Raw genomic sequence first — 11,623 nt, 5'->3', positions numbered from 1 at the left:
CTGTGACGACCATCCTCTTATCTGACCCTCCCATGCCTACATCCCCACAGCCTAACTTCTGCCTTGGCCTAAGGCCAAAATAATCAAACACTTCTACATTGTCAAGCCCAGGGTCTGGAAGACCTTTTTACATGGCAGCTGCAATGCTAAAAACAGCAACTTCAAGATCAGGGAGAACTGCATGAGGACTTGTGATAGTGCTATCAGGTCCTGGGGAAAGATAGAGGGCAGGGCAGGTTGGGAGGGGAAGGAGGGGCAGCATCCAGGCACTCAGGTTCCAGAAGGTTCTGGAGGTGATGGTGGGGTAGAGGATGAAGAGTAGGACAAGATCATGGATTCAATCCCAGGCTCTATAGACACTCCAGTCATGTGCAGCTTTGCTCCTGCATTCCTTCCTTCGTTCCTCCAACGTTCATGGACCGTATCCTTTGTTCCAGGAGCCGCATGGCATTCTAGGGATAAAGAGAAGACTTGCTCTCATGGTGCTTAGAGTCAACTGGATGAGACAGAACTAAAGCAAGCAGGCCCATAGGGGGAAGGGAAGAGGAAGGTTTCTGCTGAGGAGGGGAGGGTTGAGAAGGAAAAGGTGGAGGCTGAACTCATACTCATGAGTCTTGCCCAAAATCTTTCACACATCATCTACGTTAATATTAGATAGTATTGCTGGGTGTTGTTTGTATTTTGGCAACATCCAGGTAACTGGGGACACATGACTAACAGTTTTTGGCATGTGTCTTCCTCCTGTTTTTTAACCTATAATTCCTATAGCAAGTCACTTTTCCCTGTGTGCATGTTAGTCTTTCTGTCATGTCCATCTCTTTGTGATCCCAAGGACTGTAGCCTTCCAGGCTCCTCTGTCCATGGAATTCTCCAGGCCAGAATATTGGAGTGGATTGCCATTCCCTTCTCCAGAGGATCTTCCCAAACCAGGGATCGAACCTGGATCTCCTGCATTCCAGGCAGATTCCTTACCATCTGAACCAACAGGGAAGCCTTAGCTGTAGTTCTGTTTCTTCATCTCTAAAATATGAACGTTGACACTTAACTCCTAAGATGGTTAAATAATAAAAAGCTACTCTCCCCTGAATACTTACTATGAGTCCACTCTACAGGTCATAAAGTTAAATGCCCTCCAGTGAAGGGAGTGAAAGTCACTCAGTCATGTCCGACTCTTTGCAACCCCATGGAATTTTCCAGTACAGTCCATGGAATTCTCCAGGCTAGAATACTGGAGTGGGTAGCCTTTCCCTTCTCTAGGGGATCTTCCCAACCCAGGGATCGAATCCAGGTCTCCCACACTGCAGGTGGATTCTTTACCAACTGAGCTATCAGGGAAGCCCACAATGCCCTCCAGGCTAGGTGAGTAATGGGGATGAGAGTACTTGGAGTGGGGGTGGAAGCAGGGGGACAAAAAGGAACAGCAGGGATTATGGAAACTGGAGAAAGATCCCCTCCTGAGAAGAGAGCAGCTCTCCCTCAGTTCATGGCTTTCAGAGCATGGTCCCTTGAGCAGCACCCTCAGCCCTGGAAACCTGGTAGATGAGGACACTGAGGTTCCACTCCTGTCCTCCCAAGTCAGACCTCAGAAAGTGGAGCTCTCAGATCTGTGCTTGACCAAATGGCTAAGGGATTCTGGTGCTCACTCAAAGTTGTGATCCACTGCCCTTGATAAATTGCAAGACTGTGTTGTTGACAGATGGTTTACTTTTTCAAACAATGCTAGAAATTCATTTTCTGTAAAACTCCCACTGTTCAATCCCGGCAAACTTTTCAAAATTGTGAAATGTACTGTGTGGGCTAACAATCATTGATATATTCTAGCCAGATGTGCAGTCTTTTGTTTATGCTCTTCCTTTTAATACTTAAAATAATCCTTATATAACATTATTCATGACCTCACATTTAAGAAGGAAGACTTTGTAGGTCCAAAACGTGAGGTGCTGTTATATCATGTGGTAAGAAAGTGTTTGCTGATGACTAGGATATGAATGTCCCTCTCAGAGGGCACAGCATTTCAAACATGTGAACACCTTCTGTCTGCCCTGGGTATGTTCCATCCATTTCACCATGTGGCCTACGATAGCATGGGATCCAGGAGTCTTCTGCTTCAGAGGGGAACTGCAGAATAGAAGCAGAGATATGATCTGGAGTCCCACAGTCTGGAATCTTTATCCAGAATACAATGCCTGTGATGTTCTTGCCTTGTTATTTCTCTGAAGATGCATGCAGAGGCTGGGGAGGTTTGTAATTAGAGACCTCAGTCATTCATGAGCTGGAGTGGGGAGGGGAAGGGAGGCTGAGCCCATCAAGGGGCATCTAACCTGGACCAGAGTGAGGAGGCCCAGGAAAGGAGTACGTTGGGAGAGAAAGACAGACACATGAGAGAGGAGAGGGTAGAAAAGAGAAGTCTCTGCTGTTAGGAGAAATCTCTGCAGCTGCCTCGTCTCAGGTCGATAGACTGAGGGGAAGAGGGGCAGGGCCAGAGGGCCTCCTGAACTAGAGTTCTACCACCTGCAGGTCGTGTGTCCTGAGCAAGTGACTTTACTTCTCTGACAAAATGGGATGAGAATCCCAGATGCTGTAGGACTGACTTGAGGCTAAAGTAAATCATGCATGGATGAATGTCTCAGGAGAGAGTAGACCCTCCATTCACAGTGGCTTGTTCAGTGAGTTACCCACTCCAGATGCCCTTCTGTCCTGGGGCAGCTCGGTATTGAGAGCTCCTGCCCTTCTCCAGGGAAAGGGTATCTGTGCAGGAAGGCAGCCCACCGTGTTCTCTCAGCTCCTCACCCAGCTCTGGGCCTGCTTGACATTTGGCTGGACTTGCTCCTGGGGCTTCTGGGCATTGAGCCCAGCTCCCTCCTCCCTGAGCCTGGAGTGGAGCACAGGGTGTGTGTGTGTGTGTGTTAACAGAAGAATGATTGTGTATGAATGACTGAGTGCATGGGGGGCTTGTGTTAAGTGATTGCAACTGGGAGTGAATATACAGGAGTGCGTGAAGGGACTGTGGGTGTATCACCCCTCACGTGTGCGCTATAGTTTTCAGCCAACAATGCAACTGAGAGCATGTGCACAGACTCTGAAACCAGGACCCTGACTTCAAATCCTCTGTCTCCATTCTGTGATTTTAGGCAAATTACTTCATTTGCTTTCACCTCAGTTTCCTCCTCTGTAAATGAAGAAATGTCAATAGTTCCTCACCCCCTCTTTTAGGATTTTTGCAAATTATTGGAGTTGATATATGTCAAGTGCTTAGGATAATGCTTAACATATAAAAAGCTATGTTTTTACCCACTGTAATTACTTATTGCTATTATCATTAATATTGCAAGGGACTTTGACATCTCAGGGAAAATGAATGTATGTCTGTTGCTTCCACAGCGACCTCATGATGTGGGCAGTGCTGATCTCATGTGACATCTGAAGACATGGACTCTGGGAGATGCACATGATCAGGCACAGAGTTAGGAAAAGGCAGAGCTGGTACTGGAACTGAGGTCCTGTGACCCCAATGCCACTGGAGGAGAGAGCAGGAGGAAGGGGAAGTTGCAGTGGATCTTCCAAGGTCCCCTGAGTTCCACTCAGGCAAGGCACACTCCTAGCTGTGAAAACAGATTGAGGGATGGCAGGTGGTCATGCTGTGGAGATGGGGTCAGCTCCCTACTCCTTCTCTGCCCCTCCCCTTACTCCTTCTACCCAGAAAATAGGGTGGCTGCTCAAGCAGAACATTATCTTCTGCAGCTAAGTTCCACTGAGACCAGTGGCAGGTAAAGAGCAAGGGTCCATCCCTTGGAGAAGCTGCGGCAATGGTTGCACAAAGGTGCGCTGTGTTACTTCTGTCTTCTAAGGTAGGTGAGGGGGGTGGAGATGGATGAAGGGTGTTGATGCCAAGATGTGATGACACTGGTAGAAGGCTGAACTCACACAGCGGTTGTTGTTGGTGAGCTAACACAGTGTTGATATCCTATCTGTCTTTTGATTGGCTCTCATCCACTCACTATCTATCACGTGCCATGCACTGCTCTAGGTGCTGGGACGCTCCCTGAGTGACCATATTGGAATCACGATCTGTGTTTATAGGAGACCCACAGGCAGAGTCAAGTCTGAGAAGCACTGTTACTTGGTATTTGGCTCCAGCAACCAGAAACAGGAAATCAGGTGAAGATTGCACAATAAACAGGACTGACCCAGCTCCTCCCCTTCTTCTCTTCCTTCCTTGTCACCTGATCTTACCTCTTGGCCAGGATATTAAAAGCTCAGTCCATCCTCAGCATTCTCAGGAGCCCTCCTGCAAGTCCATGAAGATGAACCGACTCTGCCTCTCTGCAGCCCTTCTCATCCTCCTGGTTATCCTGGTGGATGGCACTCCAAAAGGTATTAACAAGAGCCATGACCATGGTATATCTGGGCTCACTTCTCCTCTAAACACAGGAGAGAAATGAGGAGAGTTCATGGAAAGGGAGGGGAGGCATGGGTGGGATGGGTGCTGCCAGCCCTCTCTGGATTTCTCCTGGGAGATTGGGCAGTTTTAACTCCAAGAACATTTCACCACTCTCAACGTGGAAAAAAATAAAAATTAGAATTAAAAGAATATATATCCAGGTAAAGTACCAGATCAGGGACCACCTCCCTGAGACTATTCCTGGTCAATGCAGTGTCTCTGATCCTCACTGTAGGGTAATAAAAAGATATATGTTTGATCCTTGAGTGATTCATGAGCCAGACCTTTTGAACCTCTTGGAATTCACTGTTTTTCATAGGTCATGAGATGAGTCATGGACAGCAACTGACGATAACTTCAAAACCGCGCTTATCTCCAAAGCAAGATGAACATGCATTTGCAGGTTAGAATTTTCACCAGGCCCCATGACAGCATTTCTGGGGAGAGGGGAGGGCACTGAGACTCAATCAATCACCAACGGCCACAGATCAATCAATATGCCTTTGATTTGAAGCCTAAATAAAAATCCATAAGCATAGGTGTTTAGAGATATTTCAGGGTGATGAACACAAGGAGGTGATGTGAGAGTGCTGGGCTCACTCGGGTATGGAGGCTCCACACACCTCCACTCCGCCTTGGCCCTACATGTCTCCCTCATTTCACTGTCCCTGAGTTTTATTTTTTATAATAACATGGGTATAATGAGTAGGGTGTTTCCTATGTTCAGTCGCTGGTTCTATAGAGTTGTTGAACATGGAGGTAGGGGTCATGGAAGCTCTGATTTTCACCCAGTTGGTCACAAGCATGAATTATTTGAGATCACATGACTCACATCTGAACTGAGGACAGTAAGAGCCCTCAACCAACAGGATCTGCACCAAGTCCACCCACACACTATGAGAAGTAAATTGACTATGCGACGCCCAGTGGGTGTTTGGGGAATTGGTTGGTGTTGGTAGAGACACCACACATTTGGTGTCAGAGAAAAACTCAGACTCACTCTACGCTGTGATTTGGGGGCTGAGGTGAAACGCGGACACAGGGGAGTAATGAAAATACCCAGAAACTCTTACCAGTTATGCGTATTTTCAGAGTTCCTGGCCAAATCAGAAAGCATGTCAAGTGGGTTGTGACTGGACAGTACCTTGTCCTGACCCTCCTACTATCATGCCTCATGTCCTGGGGCAAGTCATCTGCAGTTTCCTCATCTGAACAGGGGTACATGTTCCACGGGTTCTTTGAAATGATTACCTGTCAGGAATATAAAGAGTTTGATCACATTTCATGACCACTTTTGTCCATTTTCTACTTAGATGTGTTAATTTTGAAAAAAAAATGTCTGAAAAAAAAAAGAAAAGAAAAAAATATGTCTGAGTACCTTCCTTGAGCAAGAAAGAATATTTAAGTATCACGTAATGATGTTTCTTTATTATTAAAATGAATCAGAAAGATATAGGACCACTGAGCAGAGCAACTTCAGGGAAAGGTAAGAAACACAGCCCTTGCGTGGTTGGCTCATGGGACCAAGGCTGGTACAATATTAGTAAAATCTCCAAGCCCTTCCCCTTGTCCCCTTTGACTGTTATTCTGTTATCTGCTTTTGATCAATTTCCTGGTTCTTGGTCCAGGCCTCCTCAAACTCTTGGAATTTTGTCTTTCATGGGTTATGAGTTGCATTTCAGAGGACGAAATGAGATGCATTCAGGTACAGACTGGTCTAAAAACAATTTAAACCACCTTGTAAAGGTTTGGACCTTCAGTCCCCTTCACCATGCCGGCACCTCTGGGGAGAGTGGAGGATACTAACTGGGCGCAATTATCAACAGCTGACAATTCAATCAATATGCTGATTTATTGAAAACTCAATAATATACACAAACATTGGGGTTCAGAGTATTTTCAGGGAGATGAACACAAGGAGGTGATGTGAGGGTGCTGTGCTCACTAGGACATGAAGTCTTCACACACCTCCACTCCCCCTTTGCCCTACACATCTCCTCTTTTTCTCTGAGTTGCCTCCTTTCTAAATTTCTGGGAAAAGTAAGTGAAGTGCTGTCTTGAATTCAGTCACTGGTTCTACTGAGTGATTGAAGATGGAAGAGGGGTCGTGGTACCTTTGACTTTTAGCCAGTTGGTCACAAGTGTGAGTTATTCAGGATCATGGGGCTGGCACCTGAACTGAGGACAGTCTTGAGTCCTCAGTGTGCAGAGTCTAATGTGCCTGATCATCAAGAAGATTTTTTTTTACTAAAAGGAATTCAAGTCATATTCTTTCTATTCAATGACTGTGCACTTGCTGAGAGAATGAAGATGGAAGTTACTAAGTCCCTACAAAGCATTGTTCTTGGGGTGGGGAAACAGCTGTGAAAAAAAATATGGCAAAATAATTTGCCTTCGAGGAGGGAGACAAACAATAGCAGAGAGGAGAAATCCTATGGTAGATCATATGTTTCCTGAAGGTAGAGAGGGATGTGGAAGAAGGATGCTGTGCCTTTTCTCTCCAGGGTCAGGGAAACCTGTGATGAGGAGGCTTTGAGCAGAAGCAACGTGCCTGGTGTGTTGGAACAAGAGCCAGGACCAGGGTGGATGGAGCTGGGTGGGTGGAGGAGTGGAGGCGATGGATGGAGGGGAGTGGAAGGTGATGAGGCCGAGAGGCCACGGGGGCAGGTCATGAGGAGACTTGTGGGACTTATTAAGATCAAAATTTGACTCCCAGGGAAACGAGGAGTCACTGAGGGATTGATCATGGGAGCAATGGGGGTAGAAATCAATAGTTACAGGATCCCTGAGGCTGCAGAGCAGAGAGTGCCCTCTAGGGGATGAAGGGCAGACACAGAGGCCCAGGGAGCAGGCTGCTGCAGTGGTCCACGTGAGCCTTGATGGAGTGTTTATTTATGTTGTTCCCTGAATCGATCTCAGGTTTCTTGAATAATATGAATGTCTGGCTCTGTTGAGGTTTCTGTAGAGGCTTCATTACCTAGTCATGATGCATTAAATCATTAGCTATTGGTGATTGTTCAACTGACAGCTCCTCTTCCTTCCCTGAGGTGGAGGCAAGGAGGAGGAGGAAGACGGAGGATAAAAGACCACGGAGGAGGTTAGGAAGGAAAGTTCCAACCCTCCCTCCTGCCAGACAGTCCTTCCTGTGCATTCAGAGCCCACGCTGGGGTTATGAGGGTCTTTCCAAAATCATTGACATCACTTACCAAAAGACACTTTTATTGTTCTCATCACATAAAAAATACCAACGTTTTTACGAACTTAGTGTTAGGAAAAGAATAAAAAAATATATATTTCTTCTTATAATCACAATATCAGCATATCATTATTCAATTTATAGAATCCTCCTGAGGTATCCAAAGTAAACACACTGGTATGTTTTCTTCATGCCTTTTTCCATTACAGCATGTTTCCTTCACAATTTTTTATTAATGGTGGAAAGTTTTTAACATGCACATAAGCACAGAGAATAGTATTATAAAACCCAGGTATCTGGACCCAGTAATTACTGACCTATAGCAAATATTTTTCACCTCTGAGCTCTTTTTCTTGTTTTAGAGTTGTGGGCTTTGTTTTGAGCATTTATGTATTTATTTTTTGCTTCCCAGGTGGTGCTAGTGGTAAAGAACCCACCTGCCAATGCAGGAGATGCAAAAGACCTGAGTTTGACCCCTGGGTTGGGAAGACACCCTGGAAGAGGGCATAGCAACCCACTCCAGTATTCTTGCCTGGAGAATCCCTTGGACAGATGAGACTGGTGGGCTACAGTTTGTAGTGTCGCAAGGAGTCTGACATGACTGAAGGGATTTAGTGTGCGTGCGTGTGCGTGCGCGCACACACACACGTATTTATTTGGATACATTGGGTCTTAGTTGCAGGTTGAAGGCTCAGTGATTGTGGCCCACCGGCTTAGTTGCCCCACGGCATATGGGCCCTTAGTTCCCTGACAAGGGATTGAACCCAGGATTCCTTAGTTGGAAGGAGGTTCTTAACCACTGAACCACCTCGGAAGTCTTATAGAACTTTTAAGGCTAATCAAAAGCATTATACCAATTTTCCTTAAAATACTTCATGAGAAGATATGTATCTTTGAACATGATTGCTATATCATGTTACATCTAGCAACATTCATATTCTGTCCCAGAAAGGAGGTTTTCAAATGGCCTTCTCAATTTGGCCATCCCCCACAACTCTAACATTCTCTAATACAAACAAACTGACAGTTCTAGTTGTTGACCTTAAATGGAGCTGTGATGACCATCTTCATAACTAAGCCACTGTCCCTTTCATTCCAGCAGCTTCTAAGCCTGCCTTCTGCCTGAGGCGTAAATTAACAGGTCCCTGCAAGGGCAAGAAGATAAGGTACTTCTACGATGTCAAGACCGGGAGATGCCAAAGCTTTGTATACGGTGGCTGCAGAGGAAACAGGAATAACTTCCACAGCGCAGGGCAGTGCATGAAAATCTGCGGTCATACGGCAGGGTCCCGGACGTAAGACAGGGCGCAGGGCAGGGTGGGAGGGGAAGGGCTGGGGAAAGGGGCGGAGCTCAGGGGGCCAGACACCATTCACCCTGCACCGTGTTTTGCTCCTCGCTGCTGCCAGAAGAGGCTGCAGTGTCCTGTGAAACCCACACTGAGCGAGTTCTCCAGGGAGAGAATGGCAGAAGGTCAACCCCTGATGCCTCTTTGTGGCCATCTCAGCCTGATCATATGCTCCTCTTTCTCATTTGGGAACACTGACTCAGCCACCCTCCAGGGTAGGTCTGCAGAAGTCCTGAGCCTCCCCTCATCCAGGCTTGGAAAATTCACTGCCTTTTTGTTGGTTTCATATTTCTTTTGAAAATCTAGGATCTGTCAAGATGAACAGTATCTAGGTTTGGGGCTACAATGAAGTCACTCAGGAAGTTCCTTTTTTTTTCTTGCAGAGGCCATGGGAAGACTCATGCTCCAAAACTCTGAAGGCTGAGGAGGACCCATGAAAGTCTGGGCTGTGGCAGCTCCTGAAACAGTTCAGTCTCCTTGCATTTCTTCTTTCCCTTACCTTCCTCAGCAGAGCCTGCCTATTTCCTTTCCTCCATGATGCTGAGAGACTTCTCTGGTGGCTCAGATAGTAAAAGCGTCTGTCTACAATGTGGGAGACCTGGGTTCAGTCCCTGAGTCAGGAAGATCTCCTGGAGAAGGAAATGGCAACCCACTCCAGTGTTCTTGCCTGGAAAATCCCATGGACAGAGGAGCCTGGTAGGCTACAGTCCATGGGGTCGCAAAGAGTCGGACATGACTGAGCGACTTCACTTCAGTTTATGATTCTGGGAAAGATTGAGAGCAGGAGGAGAAGGGGACGGCAGAGAATGAGATGGTTGGATGGCATCACCAACTCAATGGGCATGAGTTTGAGCAAACTCTGAGACATAGTAAAAGACAGGGAAGTCTGGCATGCTGCAGCCCATTGGGTCACAAAGAGTCGGACACGACTTAGTGATGAACAACATGGGTGTATACACTTTAGTTCTGTCTCATCCATGTGGCTCTGAGCACCATGACAGCATGTCTTCCCTTTATCCTGAGCACTTAGCACAGTTCCTGGCATGAAGGAAGCAGTTCATAATTATGTGAGGAAGGAAGGCGTGCAGGAGGAGCACATTCCTCTTGACCAGAGTAACTACAGAGCCTGAAGTTTGACACCAGGATTGTTGTCTCAGCCCACATACTCATGGCATCCTCACCTTCATCCCCCTCCATGCCATCACTGCTCTCCTTGTGTGAGGCCTTGGTGGAATTTCTGGCAACCATTTCTCAGCATCAGTAATGAGAGAAGTCTTTGCAATAAAACAGCCCCCTTTTCCCATAAAGATGTTGCAGTTTTCCTTTCTGTATTTTCAAACACTGTGGCTTATATTTCAATAAATGCACATTCAAAACTAAACTGAGGGCAGTGGAGTATGTTGTTTTCAATTACAAATGTTTACCAATAGGATCCGTGGAAATGGTGGTCCTTCTCTCTGTTCTGCAGAGCAGTGGGCACCTCCCCTTCCCCAGCCCACAGACTGTGCCCTACTGGGTAGAGGAAGCAAACCCATGATAGCATTATCGACCTCTTAATAGCCACCCCAAATTACACAAAAGCCTGGGAGACAGACACATCAGCATGAAAGCTTTTATTCCTTACTTCTAAGTCTAGTTCAAATTTGGGGGCAGGTTGTCCTCCTGGACTCTCAGAAGGGGAAAGTGCATAAAGTTCAGTTGTTCATCTTTCTAAGGAATCTGATTCCCTGAAGTCACATGTGGGGAGGGGGTGTCTTACTTCAGTTAAAGAGGGGCAACTACCGTTTAGTGTGCCAGGCTCTGTGTTAGCATTTTGCCAGCATTATTCTATTAACCATCCTAAGAATCCTTCAAGGGAGGAAATGGAGGCATGGAGATGGCACTTAGCTGCTGTGTTTCTTTCCTAACTTGGCAGCTTCCCGCTCTCCCAAGTAGAGGGACTCTGATGAAATTTTCCTGCTCTTCCTCTGGGAATATGTAGGAAGGAGGCACTTTGGGAAAACAGAGTATCTGCTTCATGACAGCTGAAGAAAATGAGGCATGGGGACCACAGCAAGTATAGTGCTTAAATAAATGAGAACACAGAGGGTGCTGGTGCTGTTATTCACATTCTTCCAATCTTGGGCAAATTCTCAATATCTCTGAGCTTTGCTTTCTTTAGTTGTAAAATAAGGATAATGCTTGTAGTTGTTAAATGTTTCTAGCAGAGACCACTGCAAACATTCCCATTTCTAGTTGAACTCATTGGATTAATAACTCACTGAAGGAAGGAACAGCAGTCATCTTGGAAAACAATATACTGTCTTATTAAGACAATGTTAGAAAGAAATTATAGGATGTGAGCTTGTGCTCGGTGAATTTGGGGAGGGTTTCAGAAAGCTGACTTTGTTCTGGATGGATGGTGTTAGGAATTGAGTAGTTCTCTGACTGAGTATCTTAATTTTAACTCTCAGAAGGGAAGACTAGAAAGAGGTTAGAGCGATAATTGGTCAAGAACTAGAAGTCACTCGAGATAGAAAGGTATTTGGTCATATTGGTAGTTTGTGTAATGTAGCTCCTTTGCTCAGTGCTCAAACATGACTCTCCAATGTCCTATTTTTGTCTAGATCTTGCACAAACACAGAATGACCTCATCTGATG

At 46.1% G+C, this 11,623-nt stretch overlaps 1 protein-coding gene across 1 annotated transcript; it reads left to right on the top strand.

The window, feature by feature from the left end:
- Positions 1-4,258: 4,258 nt before the first annotated feature.
- On the top strand, positions 4,259-9,662 carry LOC122448350 (pancreatic trypsin inhibitor-like). Its single transcript, XM_043479594.1, has 4 exons — positions 4,259-4,374; positions 4,761-4,844; positions 8,737-8,932; positions 9,367-9,662. The coding sequence occupies exons 1-4, from the start codon at positions 4,299-4,301 to the stop codon at positions 9,398-9,400; spliced, it is 390 nt and encodes a 129-aa protein (XP_043335529.1). The 5' UTR covers positions 4,259-4,298; the 3' UTR covers positions 9,401-9,662.
- The last annotated feature ends 1,961 nt before the right edge of the window (positions 9,663-11,623 follow it).

Source organism: Cervus canadensis, chromosome 10 (genome assembly GCF_019320065.1).
Source record: "Cervus canadensis isolate Bull #8, Minnesota chromosome 10, ASM1932006v1, whole genome shotgun sequence".
NCBI classification, from domain to species: Eukaryota; Metazoa; Chordata; class Mammalia; order Artiodactyla; family Cervidae; genus Cervus; species Cervus canadensis.
The sequence above is the reverse complement of the archived record's forward strand: the minus strand, read 5'-3'. Positions and strand labels throughout refer to the sequence as shown.